We start from the raw sequence: 21,375 nt of genomic DNA on the forward strand, positions 1-21,375 counted from the left end.
TGCAGGCCTGCATTTACAACAAAAACTGTTTCTATTGTTATGTATGAGTGCTGGCAACGATTAGAAATCACTGTAGGTCACATTTTATAATTATCTGCATACCAAATGATCTGAAATCAACATAATCATTCTGGTCAAGCTTTTCTCAGCCTCATGACAAAAAGAACACACAATTTGGCTTTGGCATGATTACACCAACTGCCAGCAGTATAACAAGACATTCCCACTTGTAACCTTGACAAGTCCATATTTTAAAGTTTTTTTTATCCAAGCTCAGTTTGAGTGTCTGTGGCCAGCAAAGGGGACAAGTGAGGCAGTAAAGCGCTTGTAACCATGACCTCTAATCACCACTGAGACTGTAATGGCTTCCATCTGGCCTACTGGAGACACCTGGCAGCCATCTTGGCTCTAAGGAGATCGGGATAGGGCCTCTGTTTACTGTGTGAAAATGAGAAACCACCGCATAACAACTCTTCCAAAAATGTGTAATGGTCTCCACCGTTTGCATGAACTAAGAAAACCAAACTACAATCTTTTGCAAGAGATTATCTCTAAAACTCACATTCAAATGGATTGTCTGTTCTGTAATTACTTTGTACTTAAGGTTAGAGCAACAAGGGCAATATGATAATGACAGAAGAGTTTACAGCCATGGTGGCAGCTCTGTGAGGCTGTATTTGGACACAAAAGTGCTTTAAAGTATATGCTAATGTCAACATGGTAACATGCTCATGATTATGGTGATAACATGTTGATGTTAAGCAGGTAAATTTTAATTTTGACCTGATGATGGCTCTAGATGAAAACTTAAAGAGACAAAAAAGGTGGACTGACATGACCAGATAATACTGGGGACCTTGGGGACACACTGCAAGTGTGCCTATAACTCAATTTCCCCCCAATACATGATATACCATGCTTTAAAAAGTTTGGCCCATTCAGTACACATCCATAATCACTACCCTCTGTTATTGCCAGATTTGCTCACACATGTATTTTGTCTTACCAATATCTCCACAAAGAATGAACTAATGAGATGACAGAGTCATTATGATTTCCTATGATTTCTTGCCATGTGGCAGCAGTCACAGCAGCAAGCACCCTTGCTCCAAGTTTGAACGCCTCTGAATAGGCCACAATTGTCAGATATTTACTGATGTCAGATCTATGCTAATGTGACACAGTAGGATGTTGGCTTTATAGTTTCCAGCTTTTCTGGTGACTCTTCTAGCCTAAAGGTGTAAGAATAAGTGTATTATTAGATATGTTAAGCTGGCAACATAGTTATTCTGGGGATTTTATTTTCTGTTTATCTGCAGTATTTATTTTCAAGGACATTCAAAATGTCTGACAAACACTTGCCAACACAGCATATAACAAATGTCATTCCCATTGAGTTGTTTTGGCAATTTCAATGCCCCAAATGCAAAAACACATCAAACTTTTACTGAAATAATGGATTTCCAAGGCCTTTAAGGCAGCATGACATCATCTCACGTCTCTTGACACACATTATTTCATCAAACAAAATTGTATTAAGAGGAGCAGAAAAAAAAGTTGGTTTCATTACTGCAGTAACTCACTTCGTCGAATGTCCTCCACATGAGACAGGCTTCATTGCCAGCTGGCCATAAACTGCATTAAAACATCAAACATGGCTACAAAACAATATTCAATGTAACTGAGAAACACCTTCTTCAAAAACACCTTCAGAGAACATGACATTATTTTGAGGTGTCAAGTTCTGAATAAAAACTCTGTTGTAAAGACATCCAAAATGAAGTCAGTTTGATCAAGCAGTAATAAAACAGGGCTTGGTTCTTTCATGTGTAATCTTGGCTAGTTGACTTGTCTGAGATGGAGTTGTTGGAGGAAAGGTAATTAACAGAGGTTTGCTGGTTTTCTTTCAACAATGAGTTAGAGCTGGTGGACCTCGGAGTAAACAAATAAAAAATTTGACATCTATTTAATATCATTTTTTAAGTGTCACTGTACATTACAGCAACATGAGAGCAGTGTTCTTTTCAGTGTATTACCTTCAACAGTCCCCCTTGGCTCCTCCAAGAAAAATGAGACATCTTTCTTCTCCACAGAGTCGTCGATGTGATCATAAGTGATCTGGGGGATTGATACAGCCCTCTCTGAGCCAACCCCCATAGAGCCATTACCTCTGGACTTCAGCCTCCTCTTGGTCCCCTTTTTCTGACAGAAGAAACATCAACTCCATCAATAAACAAACAGGACTCTTATGATGATGAAATGTAAATGCAACTAACAGTCTTTAAAAGCTGAAAATTATCAACAGAATTACAACTGTTCCTCAAATATAGCAAATGAATAAATACAAAGTGTGACAAATTGTCCTGATAGTGTATATATGAGATGATGTCAGAGCTTTTGTACTTGTCCTTCACACTCTCTGGAAATTAGTTAAGCTGCCTATTATGGCATAGTATAGCTAGAGTTCACACCCATATCACAGTCTCAGAATCCATTACACAATATCTTCGCTTGTGAAGGAGGTTGAACATTCATGAACTCCTTCATCAGGAGCAGCAATTAATTTCCAGGTATGATCCACCAGCAAAACCTATTAATATAGACTGGAAACACTTTTGTAAGTGCCATCTTTGCTTTGCTCGCTAATGTATGTTGTCAGTGTGAACATCTTCACTGAAACTGTTGTTTTTTTATTGTGGAATATTCGTGCAAAGTGAAGCCTGATAGCAACACATCATATCTGAATGTATTTCAGTTGTTCAAATTCAAAAAGAAACATTATTCTCTGAACAATTTATCGAGCCATCTCGATATAGTGTGTTAAAACCCCACACTATGCCAAAAACACTGACATACTAAAACACATTTTTATTTTCTTATAGCACCAGTGTAGTTCATACTGTTATACATCACAATATTACCAAATTCCATCTGTGTTTGCATGTTGCTGACATAAGCGGTTCCTGTTTAATCTCAGTTTAACACATAGTTTTTCATAGCTATGTGTTCGTGTCAGTGAGTTTCTGGCCCAAAATGTTCCTCCAGTCCAATTTTCAGACCAACTGACCCACACCACGTCATGGACGTGGCCTTTATAGAAACTCAATTATCTGGACTCAGTGGATCAGGCCTTGGCATTGACAAGTGGCCAGCAGTTCAATCCAAATACCCAGAGTTTGAATGACTCATTAAGAGAGAGAGCGAGAGAGGGAGGTGGTGGTGGGTGTTATAAGACTCAAAGAGAGGAAAGAGAGAGAAAGATGGAAAGGCAGGAAGAAACTGTATCATACACTGAGTTTAAGAGAAAGGGAGATAAAGAAACAGACTGATGGAGTTTGATATAAAGAGGAGAGAGAGAAAAACCAATGTGAATGGGAATGAACAAGAAAAGCAGAGAGGGGCAGAGGAAAATACTTAGAAAGAGAGAAGACAGAAAGAGCTGAAAAGAAAAGAGAGTGAAATAAAGTCTGTTAAGCAGAGAAGAAAAAGGAGAGAGAGAGTCTTGAAAGACAGAAAGGGGAGAGAAAGTCAGGGGAGAAAGTCACATGCTGAAACAGAAAAGAGCGGAAGCAGCCTTCATTCTCCCCTATACATGTGGGTTCAATGCTACACAAAGATTTTTTTGTTGTTGTTCTACTAGACAAAGGTTTACTCCCATGAGAAAGGCGGCGGTGACATCATCTCAACTGACTGAGTCTTTGTGCGGCGGAGACAAAGGCCTCGAGTCATCCTGGTGGAGTCAGGCCTTGGGGGGGAGGAGGGGGCCACTGTGTGTCCTTCCGCGTGTGTGTATGTTTGTGGGAACTTCACTTGGCCTTTTATGCTGTATGGCCTAGACGCAACATAGCTAATATTGTTGTGAAAGGTGAACTGCACAAGGAGACAATACGGTGTGGGCCAGACGTATGCAAAATCGCCCTGCAGTATCACAGTCTGATGGCTTTTCCTGACAGTGCTCTTTTGAAGAGTTCTTGACGTTCCACAGCTCAAGTTCAAGGGATTATTTCAAATGTCTACTGAGAAAGAAAATGTTTTTGTATGCAGTATGAGAAATACCACAGTGCATTGTCATAGGTCATAAAATGAAATCTAAAATCAGAGAGTGAACAAATAAATGGTCATATGCCCAAAGTTTAAAGACTGAATTCTGTTGTTGTACTGGGTGGGATTTCACCTTAATGGACAGATCAAAGTAAAGAGACACAATAAAAAGGGGATGAGAGAGAGACAAGGAAGAGTATCTAATTGGATTAAACCAAGGGCGTCACAAGGTTAGCGCCTTGGCTCACAGCATCAAAGGCATCCATAATATTTTAGAAGGAAATAATTGACCCGTCTTCTGAGAAAAGTAAATCAATCGCAGCTGAAAACTCTACAAATCTCAAGCAATGCAATGACCTTGGCTCAAATTTAAGATAAATTGAATAATTACCGATATGTTCAGTTTCCTAACATTAGGGCTGGAGTTATCAGAATCCATTGTGGCGACAGCCTCTGGAGTGAGGACGTACATTTTCCAGGTAGCAGCACAGCCGCCTGGTTTCTCTGCTGCATAGCACCTCCACAGTGTCTGAGGAGGACAGGTTGAAACATAGAATTAGTGTTATATTTCTTTGCTATACGAATGAAGTTTGATTAATACTCGTGGTACCATCAAACAAAAAACATTTGGCCAAAAGTCACAGAGTGGATATTTGTCAGTGTCCTAAAGACATTCTGGTGTCTTTGTGTAACTGGTGTCTAAACTCTCTGTGGTTGTGTCGTAGCGTATTCAGGGTAATTGTAATCCTTGTAATGTTTAGCCTTTGGCATTAAATAGCTACTCGTTCATCTACCATTTCACTCTTGGCAAGTGGTATGCAGCTCACCTTTTCCATGGCTCAGTAGGAATTTCCAGACACAACAAACACTATTACTTTTTTTTCCTCTCTGTTCAGAGTCCAGTGTTTGCTGAAGCTTACACTGGAAAGATCTGGAAAGTGCAAGTTTGCACCTTTAAAAAAATAAGGATCAGACTGAGAAGATTTGTATATGTTCATGTCAATACAAACTGTGGAGGAAAGGACATGTGTTTATTTCCATGTGTTTGGTGTCTGACCTGGTTTTTAATGTATATCTCGTAGATTATACAGTGCTTGAATGTACACACCAGCATCCCACATCAGCCTCTGAATTTGATTTTGGCATAAAGTATACTAATATACTATAATAATTTGCCTTACAGTGAAGCTCCTTCCATTCAATGCTAAAATTACCTGAATGAGAGAGGCTGCAGCAGGGATCTGTCTGTTGAAATGCTTCTGTCTCTGCTTCTGTTGGACCTTAAGGGCAAACCCTGAACCCAGGATACCCTAAGTGGGGATAATTAGTTTGTACTGTATCAATTTATACTTCAATAAAACACATGTATAACACATTGAAGATGTAGATAGACAGATGGAGAATGAAGATAAATGTACATGTTTTAGCATTACATCAGTGCAGTAAGGATAGTGACAAAGAAGCCTAATTATGCTTTATCACAGAAAGCAATGCCTACACTAAAATGAAAAACAGGAGTCAACCAAGCTCTAATACGGTTGGCACTAAATGAAACAAAATAGGTTTAATGAATTATTTCTTTCCTTGCTGCTTGTGAATTTGATATGATTCAGATTAAATTATATTTACAGCAGGCAGGGCGAAGAAGGAGATGGCGAAGACACTGAAGCAGGAGGCAATGGCTTTGCCTATCCACGTTTGCGGAATTTTGTCTCCATAGCCGATGGTGGTGACAGTCACCTAGAGACAGAGAATGAATGAAAGTTCCTATTACATCTACTAAGATTAACGCAAGCAGATTGTAAAAATGCAAACATACAAATCTCATTACATTCAGGGCCCTTCACTGATGCAAGAAACTTCTGAGTTCAGAAAAACAAGAGTTATAATGTTGTAAGTCAAGGGAAACCAGAGTGAGTTCATTGCGTATACATTTCTAAATAAAAGTCTGACCACAAAGTCTCTCAGTGGAGTCAGAGGCTACTCATACGTTTCATCAAAGGTGAGTTCATCTCAGGACATATCAGTTATGATAACTGTCTTTCTATTTTACTCCACATGGACCTGAAAAATACATGTAAATAATTTGACCTTGAATGCACCATCGTTTTACGGTCTTAAACTAAATGTCTGCTTATGTTTATAAAAATATTTGATTTTTAAATAAAACTTAATTCAGATATTCAGATATAGAGATTTTTTTAAATCACTCTCATTTTTAATGAACATGTCAGTCAATGCAGAGCTCTCAAAGCTTTACCACAGCAGTCTATAACAGTAGTTAGACAATAAAGAAAAAGTTCATCAGCCATTCTGGCTTTGTTCCATGACTGTCGGCAATGGCTGGGACATTTCAAGCTCTTGCTCCTTAAAGGGAATAAGATTCCCAACCACTAATCCTCAGTGAGTGTAGGAATTTGCTGGGGTGAGGGGGGAAAACAAATACCTCTCGCATTTGCATGTACACCCACTGAAAGCCGAGCCAATTCTGACACATTCAGAACACACTTGGCTTACAGTGGGTGTCTATGGGGTATCACCTCGTGAGCCACCACTGTGCACTAACACAAAGCGGCTGATGTAAGGTGAGATACTTAAAAGGGCTTTGAGAGTAAAAAAGAAGGAGCAGGGGCAGTAAGGGGTGTGTGTGTGTTGGGGGGTTGGGTGGAGTAGTGGGGGATTTAATCCCTCATCCACAAATCCGATGACTAAACAATGTCCTCCTGACCATCAGAGTGGAATGGTCTACTCAAAAACACCCTTCTCATTCAGACTGTAGGGTGAGTGGCAAAAACCCCTTCATGTCTAAACAAAGGTTACAGACCTGGTCTTTGAATATGAACTTTATGTCAAATGTACTATATGTGTGATTACACCTAATTCAAATTGTACATGAGCACCAACTACAAAATGGCAAGTTTGGCAGTTCGGCTTTCATTTTCCTCATTTTCCTAGTCACACTGTGTCCCTTTTAAAGTTAGAAAGGTTGTTAGTATCAAACAACTATTGTGGCAAAAGACAAAGAGAAGCAGGGAAGGTAAGGGAGAGAGAGAGATAGAGTGAGAGAGAGAGGGAACGAGAGAGAGAAGGGGATATGAATCATGGCATTGGCTTGTCCTCCAGCTGTGCTCTGCACCTGCGCATCCGAATGTGGAAATCATGCCAGGAGAAGGAATACGCACTGGGAGAGCTTAACATTTTTCCAATCAGCGCAATCTTATTTCAATAAGCACAGACACACAAACACTCACGAACCTGACCAGACCTATTGTTACACCATATCATGACTCTCAAGTTTACGGTCTCAGAAAAACAAAAAGGTGCAAATCCCCAGCCGTGACTCTTTTCTCAACATTGTGAACAGAGCAACACAAATAACAGCTTTTCTTCAACTTTCCAGTGAGGAGCACTATGACCCCTCTAACCTTCGTTACATAAAGGTGGTAATCCCACAATTAAAGTTTTAATTAAGGGAACTGACACTTTATATTGGTGCTTTAAAAGTTCTTTGAGCCAAAGAGCCCAGAGGTGAATGGTTTATTACCGTCTCTTTGTGGCACACTGATCCCCTGCACAAGGCTGCCATAGGTTTCTCATTACTCTGCGCTTTCAATTCAAATGTTTAATTAACTGCTCTGGAAACCTGAGCCTCCACGCAGAGGGAAATAGGCCAAACCAGCTCTAATCATGAAAAACATACAAATATACAAAACACACCTGCCTCTGTGTTAAGTGTTGCACCAACACATGCGTGTGACACGAAGAACCAATGAAGAGAATTAAATTAAATAAAACACATACAAGGAAGCTCATAATTGGTCTAACTACAGAGGCAAGCCATCTCCATTTTCCAGTTAAGACTCCACTTGAGGGTATATTGTACAGATGAGTTGTTACAGCTCTTCAGAAGGACGGATCTTTTTTAATATGCATGTGATGTGGCCTTCCAAGTATGTAAGCTATGCTGGGAAATTCAAGTAGCATTCAAGGATTCCAGTAATATATGCACTGCAAAAAACACATTTTAGAAAACGTACTCCTACAAACACATGGAAATATGCACAAAAACATCAGCGAAGGGCTTATTTCAACTACTAAACAATGCACTCCTTTTTCTAGATTTGCTTCCTTACCACACCCCACCACAGGGCATCGGCATAGCTGGAGAAGCCAGTTTTGCCCTCCTCATCCACAGCATCTTTCTCTGCCAAGTAGACAAAGTAGGAGGAAAAGATCAGACCCAGGAATCCAATGTACAGAGTTGTGATCAGCTCCTGAAAAGAACAGAAAGAAATTATGAAAATGTTGTTTGAGAGATTATACATGTATGAAGAAGATACCAATACCATTTTTGCTCTGGTTTGCTCTCTGACACAGCTGCAATTGGCAAGTAAAGCTATGAATGGCCTTGTCCAAAGATTCTGCCCCTTTTGTCACAGCTTGAACGTTGCCGCAAACCCACTAGCAATCTCTCCTGTCTTTCAACGCTCATCGTGCCCCACTGCAGGTTCTTTTCTGCATACAGGAAATACTCCCAAAGCTGCACTTTGAGCTATAAAATGTGTAAAATGTCTTTTAAGGGCATAAAACAACCTACAAACTGTATTTTGACAATATGCCCTTATCTATTTTTTAGGTGTTAAAGAGCCAGGTTGGGGACAGCCCACATCAGCATTACTTCAAAGCATCACAGATGTTTCAGCTGACCTGTGACATACTGCGAGCTGCCCCTGACTGACAGCAAGCTTCCTTTCACTGTACTGACTGTGCCATTTGGGTCTTTCCCTTGTCCATGCGTGCTGAAGAGACTAGCTCGTAGTTTCATTATGTTGGAGCCATGAGAGTGCTTTTGCACATGCTAGACTTGTCATCTTCCTGAGTTTTATGGTGCTCTTAGGCCTTGCTTAAGAACGAATATTGTTTGCATCATGCTATGTGCTGTTGAGATAGTTTTGTGTCAGATAGGTCACCAACCACCTTCTGCATAGCAGAAAGGATAAACAGGATGTGGTGGTTATTGTAGCAGACTACTATACAATGGTCTACAATCTGTCAGGCTTGTGGCATTGAACAAGACACTGGCTGCCCCTCTAACCCTCCCTCAACTTAACCAGTCAGGTTAGGTGGTGAGCGGCTCAGTTACATGTGACCATTTGTACATTTATATGATGTTTATGTCTGATGCTTATTTGAAAGTGTAATGGCAGGAAGTAAGCACAGTTTTTGCCCTTTGTCCTGTTTATCTATAGAGTTATGTTAGAGGTTGAAACCCATGTGAAATAGGACCATAGTTCTGTGAAAACAGGTGGAGACCTCCAGCAATACATTTCCACTAAACAGAGCAGATCATTTAATAAAGTGGTCATCTGACAACTGCAAGATGGCAACAAATCACATTCAGCTCATCTTGGATTCATCTGAACATTTATTTTCTTGACCTTTGCACACAATCCTCAGTGATCAGTCCTGTTCTTATGCATCAAAGAGACATGAATGTCAGGTTTGACTATAACCAAAGAACACTGTCTACTTCATGGATTAAGAAAAGAACATTACATCCTCTGACTTCATTGTGTTATCAGCCTGAGAAAATACTAGAACAAGTGTACCAGGATATGATGAAAAAAAAAGTCGAGAGGCAACGTTGACTACCTCCCTTCTCCTTATAAAGCCAGGTCTGCTGCAGATTATTTGTGCATGTGTGCATGTATTTCTGACTGTGCACAGAGGATTTGTTCTAATATGCTGTAACTATGGTATAGATTACAGCAGCTGGTCTGCCTGCTGTGTAAGCAGCCTACAGAAGAAACTGCTGCTAAATGACACAAGGACAAATGAAAATTGAAATCTTTTAAATCTGTCCAATAAATACATTTCTGAACATACAACTAAGAGTTGATATTTGGACAAGTCTCTGTATTCTTTATGCAGATACAGAGCAACAAAACACAGTATCCGCCTGAACACTTTAAATTCACCTGTCGATGAATGAAGACCACAGATCCTAGGAGCCTCCATGTTCCTCCCTGTCGATCCACATGTAGCATGCGCAAGATCTGGAGGAATCGGATGCCCCTGCAACACACAACACAGCCTCATCCATCTCATTATCTCTTGATCTGTGTCTGGCTATAAGTGAATAATGACATGCAGAACAAAATAATTGCTGTACCTGATGGCAGACGTGGCAAACACTTGGCCATTGGACCCTACACCGAGCACAATGATTGAGGCAATGACCACTATCAAATCTGTGAGATGGAATAAAGAGGGACACAGACAGACCATAAAAAGAAGAAAAAATCAAGTAAGTTGTCATCAAATCAGTGTTGGAATCAGTTCATTACTTGTAACGTACAGCTTTACATTGCTTGCACTGAACGATCTAAGTTGCTGATCTACAAAAACAATTCATGACATCCGTTGTATTAAATGGGAACAAAGGAAAATGCCAGGTGCACCTATGATTGATATGGGCTTCCTGATAAAGCGGAGGCGTCCTTTGATGCCCGCGTATTTGCTGCGACAGCCTGCCGACCACAGCCGGACCACATACTCTGTGCCAAAGAACAGCACCAGCACAATCTCCTGCAGAGCACAATGCAAACACAGAGCAAGGGTTACATTAATCCATTGGTACAGAGACAGTAATTGTGAAATACACACAGGACGAGAGGATGTGGAAGTAGATAAGGTATCATTTCTAAAAGCATTGATAATGTAGTGCTGTGCATTAACACTAATCTAAAAGCATTAAGGCCATTATAATCAATCACCAAGATTGACGATATGATATGAATGGGTAATGACAGGTGTGTGAGATAGAGAAAGAGAGACACTGAGGTGGTCTAATAGGACCACCAAACCACCTAGGAGGAAAGATGAAGGTTGATAACATGGCTGATGACAGCTCATATTGAGACAGGGTCAATGGCTAAGTGACTGGAGCCATAGGATGAAATGCCATCACACTGCCTCCTAACAGATAAGAAGGCTAAATAATAAACTTGTGGTGTTGAGATTTTGTTGTAAACGTAAACCTTTCTGTTGACAATTAAATATACTTGTTATGAAAAAAATGACAATACCTGATTCTGAGCTGTAATCATGCACCTTTATATCTGTTGAGGTTGTTGCTTTTAAATTGCGTTCCACTATGTGCCTTTGTGCATTTGTTTTTTTTAGAATGTGCATACATGGGTGCCTCTGTGAACTAATTAACTCTGTCTGATAGAGATCACTTTCCTGGCCACCATGTATCCATAATATTTAGCCACTATATTGTGTGTTAAAATCTAAAAGGCCACGTGGGTGGCCATCTCGTTGATTGCTTGAACTGGCTGCTCCCTGACCACCCCTTATATGAAACTTAATACCATGAGCCCGGCTGCAATAACACGGAACCACAGAGCCCAAAAACAATGACCTGTCAATCACACCAGACACTATTCTGGCAGTCAAAAATGTCACTTAAGTATCAGCACAAAGAAAAAAATGCACTGATGAGTAAATTTAGTGATACTTTTGCAACAGTAGTGTGGCAAACAACTTTATTTTGAGTACCAGCCTAAAGAACCCATCACGGTCATCATGGTGATGAGGGAGATGGACAGACCCTTTTTGCTGCTTTCTAAATTTTCAGTTTGGCCATATTCATTAATTAATTGTGTTTACAGCTTTAGATTTTGTGCTTGAGTCGTCTGGCCTGGGATTCCTATACTCCTCATTCAGGTCCATGAATTGCTCATTTTCTGTCATTGAGTTAAAGACAAAGAGAGAGGAAGAAAGAGAGGCAGAATTGAAGACAGAGACAGGCAGAAATGGTTCAGTTAATCTCTATAACATAGCCTGATAATCAGACTGAATTACCATGAGGTTTCACTTCATTCATTCATACTTGAATCGCAGAACTAATCGAAGATGTGGGCAGAGATTCAGAGGTTTGGAACCAGAGTACCTATAACATCCATTTCAGTTGAACTCGACCAGCCAACCATAGCATTTTTGTTAGTGTAGGAAAGTAACAGACTACATCTGTTGCCCCTATTGCTGTGTCTATATAACACTTCATAATCCATGGACAGCGCTGACTGAAATATTTACACAATTCATTGAATTCTGGCCTATATCAAATTTAATCTGTTACTGACAAATGACGTGGTAACATTTGATACTTCCATCCTACTTACAAAACCTCTGGTTACCTTATAGGGGATAATAAAGTTCATTGTGTGTATATGTTTTCTAGGAAAAAAGCAACGACAAAAAAAATGAACAAACTAATAAGCTTTCACTACATTGCCACACTGTCAGACCAAAACATCAGCACCAGCACAAAGAGCCCACAGAATCCCATTTCATCGAGCTTAGTAATTATGACATCTGGGTAACATTTGAAAGTCAAAGGTACGCATGAATTTTGGGGAATTTGAAGGGATTAGTCATAATAATTCCATAAAATGGGTCACCCAGATGTTGGGGTGTTTTTGTATGTGTATCAGAAACTGGCAACTACATGTTTACTGAAAACAGCTGCCTGTTCGCGCAGCAATAATCTCATCAAGCCAGACGCGGATGAAGCTCATTCAAAGAGCCTCTTGGGAATTACGGTATCAGATGAAAATGTGATTAGATTGCTTCATCTGTGTGTCCCACTACAAGGGAGGTGCACTTAAGCGCACACGCACACTCACAAAGTCATTCATTACGTCTAGATTTACCTGAGCTTTACAAAGCTTTTGCAACTCATGGATGGTACACAATCAAAGTAATAGTCTTGTTAGTGGTGTTGGATTAGGGTTAAATTTTCCATTCATTTCATTTTTAATTTTTTTCTCTCATCAATCTTACAATTAGATTTCAGTTTTTCTTGCAGTAGAAACAGTCTAATGGTGATTCTCAAGAAAAGATTAGAAGGTCACCATAATCATAAAGTGAAATGACAGTGGTACTAAATACAGGTCATTACTATCTTTAGGCATCGTGTGACTATGACTATCCAAACTGAATGAAATTGTGAGTAAGTTGAATTTAATTTTATGCATAATTGCGCATCCACACACATGGTAAAGGCAGAAGAACAGTTGTGTAATATACTGTATATTAAAACTTTAAAATAGGGAAGCGATTAACAAAACAAAACCCAGGCAGAAGAGAGGACAAAGAAGAGATCCATGTGACACATGTGTGATCCTATGCCTCCTGCCCAGCCTGGCTAGCTTTCGTTTGGCAGCTGCCCTCAAGGCCAAATATCCTCAAGGACTAACGTCCCCTCTACCATCCAAAACAAGCAGCCTGTGATTCACGGATGTCAGCTAACCCTGAACTTTCTAAGTATAGCTGCTGCCACTGGTATACTCCACCATGACACCACTCACACAGTTCCACCCCCTCAAACACACATGATAAGGCATTATCTTATCTCACAATTAATACTGAACCAAAACCAGACATTATATATACACACATGCATCCACACATTCACTAAAACACACAGCCAGGTGTGTAAATAAACAAGGCAAAAGAAAAAAGTTAAGTGGTAATAATTTATGTTGACTTTTTTCTATTTTTTTGTATCTTCACAGGACTAATAATTGCTGGTATCTTGAATAATGAAAAGAAAAAAGGAGGAGGGAGACTGCAGGGTGGAGAGAGAGGAGAAAGAGAGTTCAGGATAATGATAGAGAGTATTTGGCTCTTCCTGGGCATAAATAAATGAATAACTGTGATAGTAGGTCTTCAAAGGGCACTGGCCAAAAGTTTACAGAACACAGTGTCCACTCTGTCCTCTGATTGCCCTCAGGACTCAGGAGGTGTGTTCGTGTGTGTTTGTGTGTGTGTGTGTGTGTGTGTGTGTGTGTGTGTGTGTGTGTGTGTGTCTGTGTAAACTGTGTGTGAGTATGCAGTAGCTACATGTGTATTTATATTCACAGTGTGCTGGCAAAAGACAGATGATGCAAGCTCTTTGTAGAGTTTCCAAACAGCAGCCATAATTTTCTCTACCTGTTGTAAGCCCTGGATTTATTGCATCACTTAGTAGCTTTAACAGTCTAATAAGCCACAAAAAAAGTCAATTTAGCAGCAAGTCTTAGCAGGCACAGTCAGTGTGGAGCCAAATGGTTCTGCATAAAGTGTCATCACAATAGGTTACAAACAATGGCTCCTGAACATACCCATGCTGATAATCTATGCACAAGTTACTTACTGTAAAGTGCTTTGGGTGAATGCAATACAAGCTGGCAGGTGTCGACTGACTTGCAATAACTAAGAGTGATTAATCTTTTTGAGCTCTGTAATATCTTTGGGCTGAGGTATAAGATGGCGGGTAAGATCCTTCCCAGCCAAGATCTTCTGTCTCCATCATGTGGACACAGACAGGTACTGCAGCACAGATATTATTGCCTGAGACTAGTTATCTGTCTACATCTTTTTCTAGAAAAATATAAATTTAGTAATCAACAGAGAACTATTTTGTCACACAAACAAAAACAAATGTTGAATGTGCAGCTGTCAGGACACCACTGAATTCTCTCAGCACCTACATCAACAGATATGCCATCATGTGGGCTGCAACTGATGATGATTCATTTTAGATAATTTGATGTTAAATCCACACAATAAAAAAAAATGTGAATGTGAATTAAGAATATGGATCTGGATTTACTTTGCTTGATCAGCACAATAAAACTACTCACCATCCAGAAGAGGGTTCCAGTGGCAAAGTCTGCATATTGCTCTATAGTTGACAAGACACTGAAGATTAGACACACCAGGACCATGAGGAAGCTGTAGGGAGGGACACAGTGTTTTGAGTCAGTTATATTCACACACTATTCCAGTAATCAAATGTAACAAAGTAGAAATACTTCACTATTATAGGCCTACATAATAGCCACCTGAATGAACCCATTTTTCTGACATTGAAACATGCAACACAATTATAATATTTGCTACAAATTAAAAGAAACAAGATTGTTTACTTGTCAGTTGTCCAACATAAATGTCAAGGTACTTTATCGGTTTCCTTTTTGTCATCAATCTACTTGTATTAACAGCTAACAGGATGTTTCCACGTCTCCTAGCAACAGTGAAACATTCCAATGAGACTGTCCATCTGTCAGTGTATATACATAGTCTACAAATATAGCCTTGTGAGAGGGACATACACAAGCAGCACACCTAAATGAAGGTTAAGGGAAACAGAAAGGGAAGGAGGGAGAGGTGGATGGAGGAAAAGACTGGATTAAAGTAAGAGAGAAAGCAGAGAGCAAAGGAGTGATGTGGGGGGAGGAAGGTAAGGATGTAACTAAAAAATTATTTTCATAATCAATTAATTTGCAGATTATTTTCTCAATTTACTGTTTTCACTTTTTTAATTTCTTTTTTTTTCTTTTTTGCTTTTACTTTATTAGAAGATAAAGAAGATATAGAAGTATACACATTGTACACACACATTTGGATATAAACACTGCATGGTATATAAAGCATATATGCTATATATGGTGCTAAAAACCTGGCCTATTTAATTGTTACATCCTTTATTTATTTTATTCATGGTGCCTCAAAGCATTCTATTTGCTCACAGGATTCTTTAAAAATTATTTCTGATCAAAAAAAATAAAATAAATAAATAACTTAATTAATTAAGCATTACTTTAATTTTATTTTGCTACTTTAGCATGCTTAATTCAAGCTACTTTAAAACTTTTTTAAAAGTTTTTTTTTAAGATATTACCAGCTTAGTTAAAAACTGTTGTTACTTCTTAAACCACTTCAAATTTTTTAAAGAAGCTCATGAGGGGCTTTGCTGTTCGTCTACTAGACAGAATCTGTTGTGTGTATTTTCACCATCCCAGAAATAATCCTTCAACCCATCTTTTAAGTGCTTTTACATGACATACTATGAGTGTTTGCATGCACCATCATCGCCATCAAGCTCACTTTAAAAACACACAGCAGTGGGTGCATTATGATGCTACAAGCTGGATTACATGCCATATGCTGGTAGGGTTATGTAAGTGTCTGTTGTTTATTATTATTCATGTAAAATACAAAATAATGCAGAACTGTATATATTCCAGGATGGAAAGGGACAGAAGAATGTAAATACTAATTTCACAGAGGATACCACACAGGTTTGATCTATAATTTCTTAATAGAGTATCCCCAAAAGAGAATTTCCAAATCATACATTCATCATTCATAGCCCACCTATATAGTGGTGTATATATAGGTGGGTGTATATAGTGGTATAGTGTTTATTTGAGGAAAAGGGGTATAAGGTGTGAGGTGCTTAAAAGATCTTGCTCATTTCTAGTCTAGACAGGTGGTAGAATGAGCGTAAGACAGAGTGGGGTGACAGAGGGTAAGACTCCTAAAGGAGGATTCCCCTAATGACACATTGGCCAGATGGGACAGTGATTTTACTCTGTGAGGATTACTTCTCTCATACACATACAGGCGTGCACACACATAGATACACACTTCTTTCTCCCTCTCTTGGATTATGTTTGAAATGCAAGCAAAATGCAGAAACATTGGAACTCAATATCCCAAGTGTATTTCTGGACCTACAAGAAAGCCGGTCATCAACAAGACGATGACCTGAGGTGACATCATCCGCTCAGATGTAATCTAGTATCATGTACAAGCCATTTTGATTGTTGATTGATTTAGTTTGGTCCTCTTTTTCCTATACATTACTAGACAGCATGTCTTGCTGGCTAGATGGTTCAGCCTACAACTCAGCCAGAAATCAAATCAGTTATATCTTGGGATACTGGAGTGTCACCGTGGTAGCCAATGAGATTTCACAGTTGGAAACGCGTGTCCCCAACATATGGGACTGATGGATTTGAGATGTATGTGACATTTAAAAACTAGGCTTAGAGCTAATCCAACCCTCTATATGGTATATATTTTCACTAAAAGGAAATGATTCAGCAGTCAGGATAGCATGTTTAATCAAACAGGAGCAGGACAGGTCAGGCCAGTCATGAGCCAGTTGGATTAAAGCAGTCTTATGGCTCAATTTAAAGTTTAGATTTAAAAATAAAGATTAAGTAAGTCAAGAAAATGTGGATAATTCCAGTAGTATTTGGAACTCATTTGCTTTTGCGCACAACATTAATGAATAACTGTTTTTAACTGGTATTGCTGCTTAACACAAAGGCCACAGTAGAAACTGAATGTGATTGTGGCCTCTCATACTCCACGCTTGCTGCTGCAGCGCTCTCACCAACCTACACAGATATTCTTAATTCTTAGTACAAATCATAAAAAGCAGATACAATGTATACAGACCACACATATGAGCCAAGGTACAAAGGGGAAATGTAATATGAAAATCTCTGCCATTGTGACATGTGTTTTGCCATGGTAATACTGGCTATTGCACATGGACTGATCTGACATGAGCAGCGACTGGCCAATGGGAAAAACAATTTGTTTTATGTTGTTGCTAGGCTCCCAGGCAGGGGCATTACCAGCCTTTTGGGAGGAAAGAGACTAGACAGAAAGAGCAGGTCAAGACAAGGGCAGGTAAAGTCAACTCAAAAACCATTTTCTTTGTGTTGAAACGTGATCATCTTATTGTGATAAGCATAAATATGATGTCATAGCCATGTAGGTCATGGACAAGGTTGTGTATCTGTGTATCTGTGTGTTTTCCTTCAGCGCATGGGTTTATGGCATTTGTTTTGTTTTGGAGGGATAACAGTGCCCTACAATATCCCTGGGATTCCAAATACTCTACCAGCAGTGGGATAAATGTCATAATTCATCGGACAGGCCATGCAGCATAAAGCTGCAGCCAATTCAGAATAATGATGTAGCGCATTGGAGCAACATTACCGTAATGCACTTTTAAGTAAAACTCATATCCACAATGTCAGGGTGCCAGCCAGCAGCAAGAGGAAGCTTTGAGTAAAAATAAATAAATAAATAAATCTGTCATATTTGTAATTAGCATTGCTCCAAGTTTTTCACCAGTGTCTCTTAACATATAAAAATTTAACAAGATTGAACAAAACTTTACAAAGCATACACCCCTATTGAAAACCATTGCCAAACCGTTGACTGTAATGATTTAAGATGGTATATTTAGGCTGGCTGTGTACAAATAGCAGCAAGATGGAGTGATTTAGCATTTCAATAATGTTTCATCCTAAAGCATTCAGTATCAAAACCCCAGGAGGTGTGTCTGCTGCAGACAGGACTAGGTCACTCACAACCATTAGCCAACCTTATTTAGGCAGGCCAAAACCCCTGGGATCTGATTAAAACAAAACAGCTGGGGCTTTAGCAAGTATTACTGACCACAGATCCATCCAGCTTCACTAAAATAAGTACAACATAGAGCCACACCAAACCCTCCACTCAATCAACTGTGAAACTAAGGCAATATAAGCTTAGGAAATGTCACCTAAATACAGACAGCAGGGATGACAAAATCTGAAAAATGCAGGTGAATGGGACATGTTCACACTTACAGATGACTGCATGCACATTAATTTATAGAGTATACACACACTTTCTACACTATACCCACACATCACAGACTGTGTTGCACACAGACACACAAACAGTATTCAGTCTACAGTAATATGGAATAAAGAACAGCAAGGAAATTATGTTTGAGAGGCACAAATGTCTACCATCAATGACAGATCTGTAGTGATAGCTTATCAAAACTAGTCAGTGGTTAATTTTCTGCTGATTAACTAATCATTTCATCCACTACTCATTTCAGCCTTACATGACTCCCTTCTCAGGCCTCACTCTAAGGCATGTGAGAGGACCCAAAGGAGAGCTATTGTATCTATAGGGCAAGTTACCCATGTTACCAGAATGCTAATATTATTATCATATATAATTTATCAATCAAGGTGGTGCTATGTACCAATGGTTGAGCAATTAATCCCTATATCTGTGACCCAGAACAATGTTCCAACCCTCTTTACCTGCACCCTACACTGCCCTAAAAAACAAGAACTAACTAACACTGGGTGGCAAACAACTCTTTGAACCCTAAAAGGTCCCACTTCTCATCAAAGCAAACTATCTCCACCATCAAACAATGGAGATATATCCAACATCACCAAGCATACATTTGACACAACAGGCCTCACAAGGCTATGAGCATGCTAATCAGCACTACTCAGCTTATTATTCAGTTTGTGTAAACATCAGCTTACTCTTACAGATGAACAAGCAAGCTATCTCTACAACATTTTGAAATATTTTGACTCCAGTGTTAAGATCTTTCACCCACTTACCTTTATCCAAATCACTCTTGTTCTTCTCAACCTGAGCCACCTGTTAGTACTAACTACTATCAGCCATGTTTTTTTTTCACCAGTCACACCTGTTTTCACTTCTGACCCCAAATAGTCATAGCCCCGCCCACTTTCCCAGCTCACCTCTGTTCTCAAGCAGTAATCAGTTTTCTCAGTTACTCTACACTTATTCTAAAAAAAAAAATGAAACACATTCCTGCATTTTCATGCACACTTCAAGCATGACATAAATACTGATCACCTCATCATTTGAACCAAGACAAAGCTACACTATTTCTGATCAAATTCATATCCAAGTCTTAGCCACTGGCAAAAATTAGCTCTAATCTTCTCACCTTTCCATTTAAGCCTGTCACTTACCGTCAAGTCTGTTTAAGCCAGTAATGCTATGCCTCCCTTAACATCTAGCCAAACATCTGGCCCAGGATCCACCTGTATGCACTAAGTCTGAATTCGAATTAAACTATAAACTCTGTACATACTGTCTGCATATTTGTACTCACATAAAAAATTGTTCCATGTGAGTTTGGTGACTTAACTTCCATTATGTACAATGAGATTTCTCTAACTTAAGGAGCTTATCACCTTTCCAAATTTTCTGTATTTAATTGCACTATAGTCTTTCTCTAACCCTAACCGAGTGCAGTGAGTGCCTAAACATAACCAAAAACTTCAAGCCAAACCGTGCAAATTTCCCTGGACATAACTGCTTGCTCTTTACTGGACCAACCACCCACCCCCCCACCCATGGAAGAGCTTAGGGGTGGATTACACCACATCAGCCACCAGCCACAAACATGGATATTCCATCCTGGCTTAGCTATCATCTTGTTCAGAAAATACTTGGAAAATAGATGTAAATCTTCTTATAGGTTGGAGGGAGAGTAAGATGAATAAAAAGAGAAATAGATGGGAGGGGTATCAGACAACAGTAGAAGTGTCATTCATAACCAGTAACTTCAACAAATATATGTCAGATTCAGCATCAGTAGCATGCAAAGTCAAAGGGCAATACCTTAATCTTCTCAGTCAAGTTCAGTTATAGATTCTCACACCATTATAAAGAATACAGGTACAATGACAATGTCATAAATTTAAAAGCCTGTTCAAATCACCCCTTGGAAATTCAAAGGCCAAGGCGATGTAGTGATGGTAGAGTTGCACAATCATCTGGGTTCAAGGTTTACCTCAAGTTTGAGGGGGAGGCCAGGTTGTTTTTAAACAGCAAAAATAATATGCAACTATTTCAATAATCAATTAATAATTTGAGTAATTAGGCAAAAATGGCCAAAAAATGCTGTTTTCATCCACTGGAATATTAAGATTTCCATCTTTTTATTCTGAATATATCTATATATATTAGACTAATGGTTAGACAAACAAGACATTTGAAGACTGAGAAACTGAGATGGACATTCTTAACTATTTTCTGATATTTTATTGACTAATGGATTAATCAAGAAAATAATCTGAATATTACTAAATAATGAAAATGTTAGTTAGTTGCAGCCCTATTTTAAATTCAATATTTTTTCAACATACAGGGAAAGCTCACCAAATTTAAATTATTATATGTAGAACATTGACTGGTTAAAAGAAGCATTTTTGTAGTACAAAAAAATAAGATAAACATTTTTATAAAATTATATTAATTATAAATAACACATTTAGTAGCCCACTAAGTGAGAAATAATATGGTTGTTGGAAAGCAAAAAATATTTGTAATATTTGAAGTTAAAGTCTTCAAATGCTGAATAAAAGTGAATAAAAAAATATTTCCCAGTGCATGTAACTTACAACTGAGAAACAGAAGTGACCCATACAGCAGATATCCAACAAGAGGTTCCCTTTCTGTCCTCTCCACATAGATGGAGGGGAAAGCCTGGAAGCTGAGGATTCACTACAGCCATTTCAATAATCTGTCTAAATATAAAACACACAACAGAACCAAGTATTCCAAACAACATCTGGCCCACTGCATTTCCACGAGGATAAACAGGTGCAATGCTTTCTCCACAGCAAACTGTTTACAAACGTT

General features: G+C 39.0%; 1 protein-coding gene across 1 annotated transcript in view; it reads right to left on the reverse strand.

The window, feature by feature from the left end:
• Positions 1-21,375, reverse strand: part of kcnq1.2 (potassium voltage-gated channel, KQT-like subfamily, member 1.2) — a 149,545-nt gene that overhangs the window by 123,421 nt on the left and 4,749 nt on the right. Inside the window, exons 2-10 of the mRNA XM_018675946.2 lie at positions 14,736-14,826; positions 10,503-10,629; positions 10,214-10,292; positions 10,020-10,116; positions 8,175-8,315; positions 5,671-5,781; positions 5,256-5,351; positions 4,433-4,570; positions 2,037-2,202 (exon numbers count right to left, since the gene is read on the reverse strand). Of these exons, the coding sequence (XP_018531462.1) occupies positions 2,037-2,202; positions 4,433-4,570; positions 5,256-5,351; positions 5,671-5,781; positions 8,175-8,315; positions 10,020-10,116; positions 10,214-10,292; positions 10,503-10,629; positions 14,736-14,826 (1,046 nt within the window). The remainder of the gene's footprint in view (positions 1-2,036; positions 2,203-4,432; positions 4,571-5,255; positions 5,352-5,670; positions 5,782-8,174; positions 8,316-10,019; positions 10,117-10,213; positions 10,293-10,502; positions 10,630-14,735; positions 14,827-21,375) is intronic.

Source organism: Lates calcarifer, linkage group LG10 (assembly GCF_001640805.2).
Source record: "Lates calcarifer isolate ASB-BC8 linkage group LG10, TLL_Latcal_v3, whole genome shotgun sequence".
In the NCBI taxonomy this organism is placed as follows: Eukaryota; Metazoa; Chordata; class Actinopteri; family Centropomidae; genus Lates; species Lates calcarifer.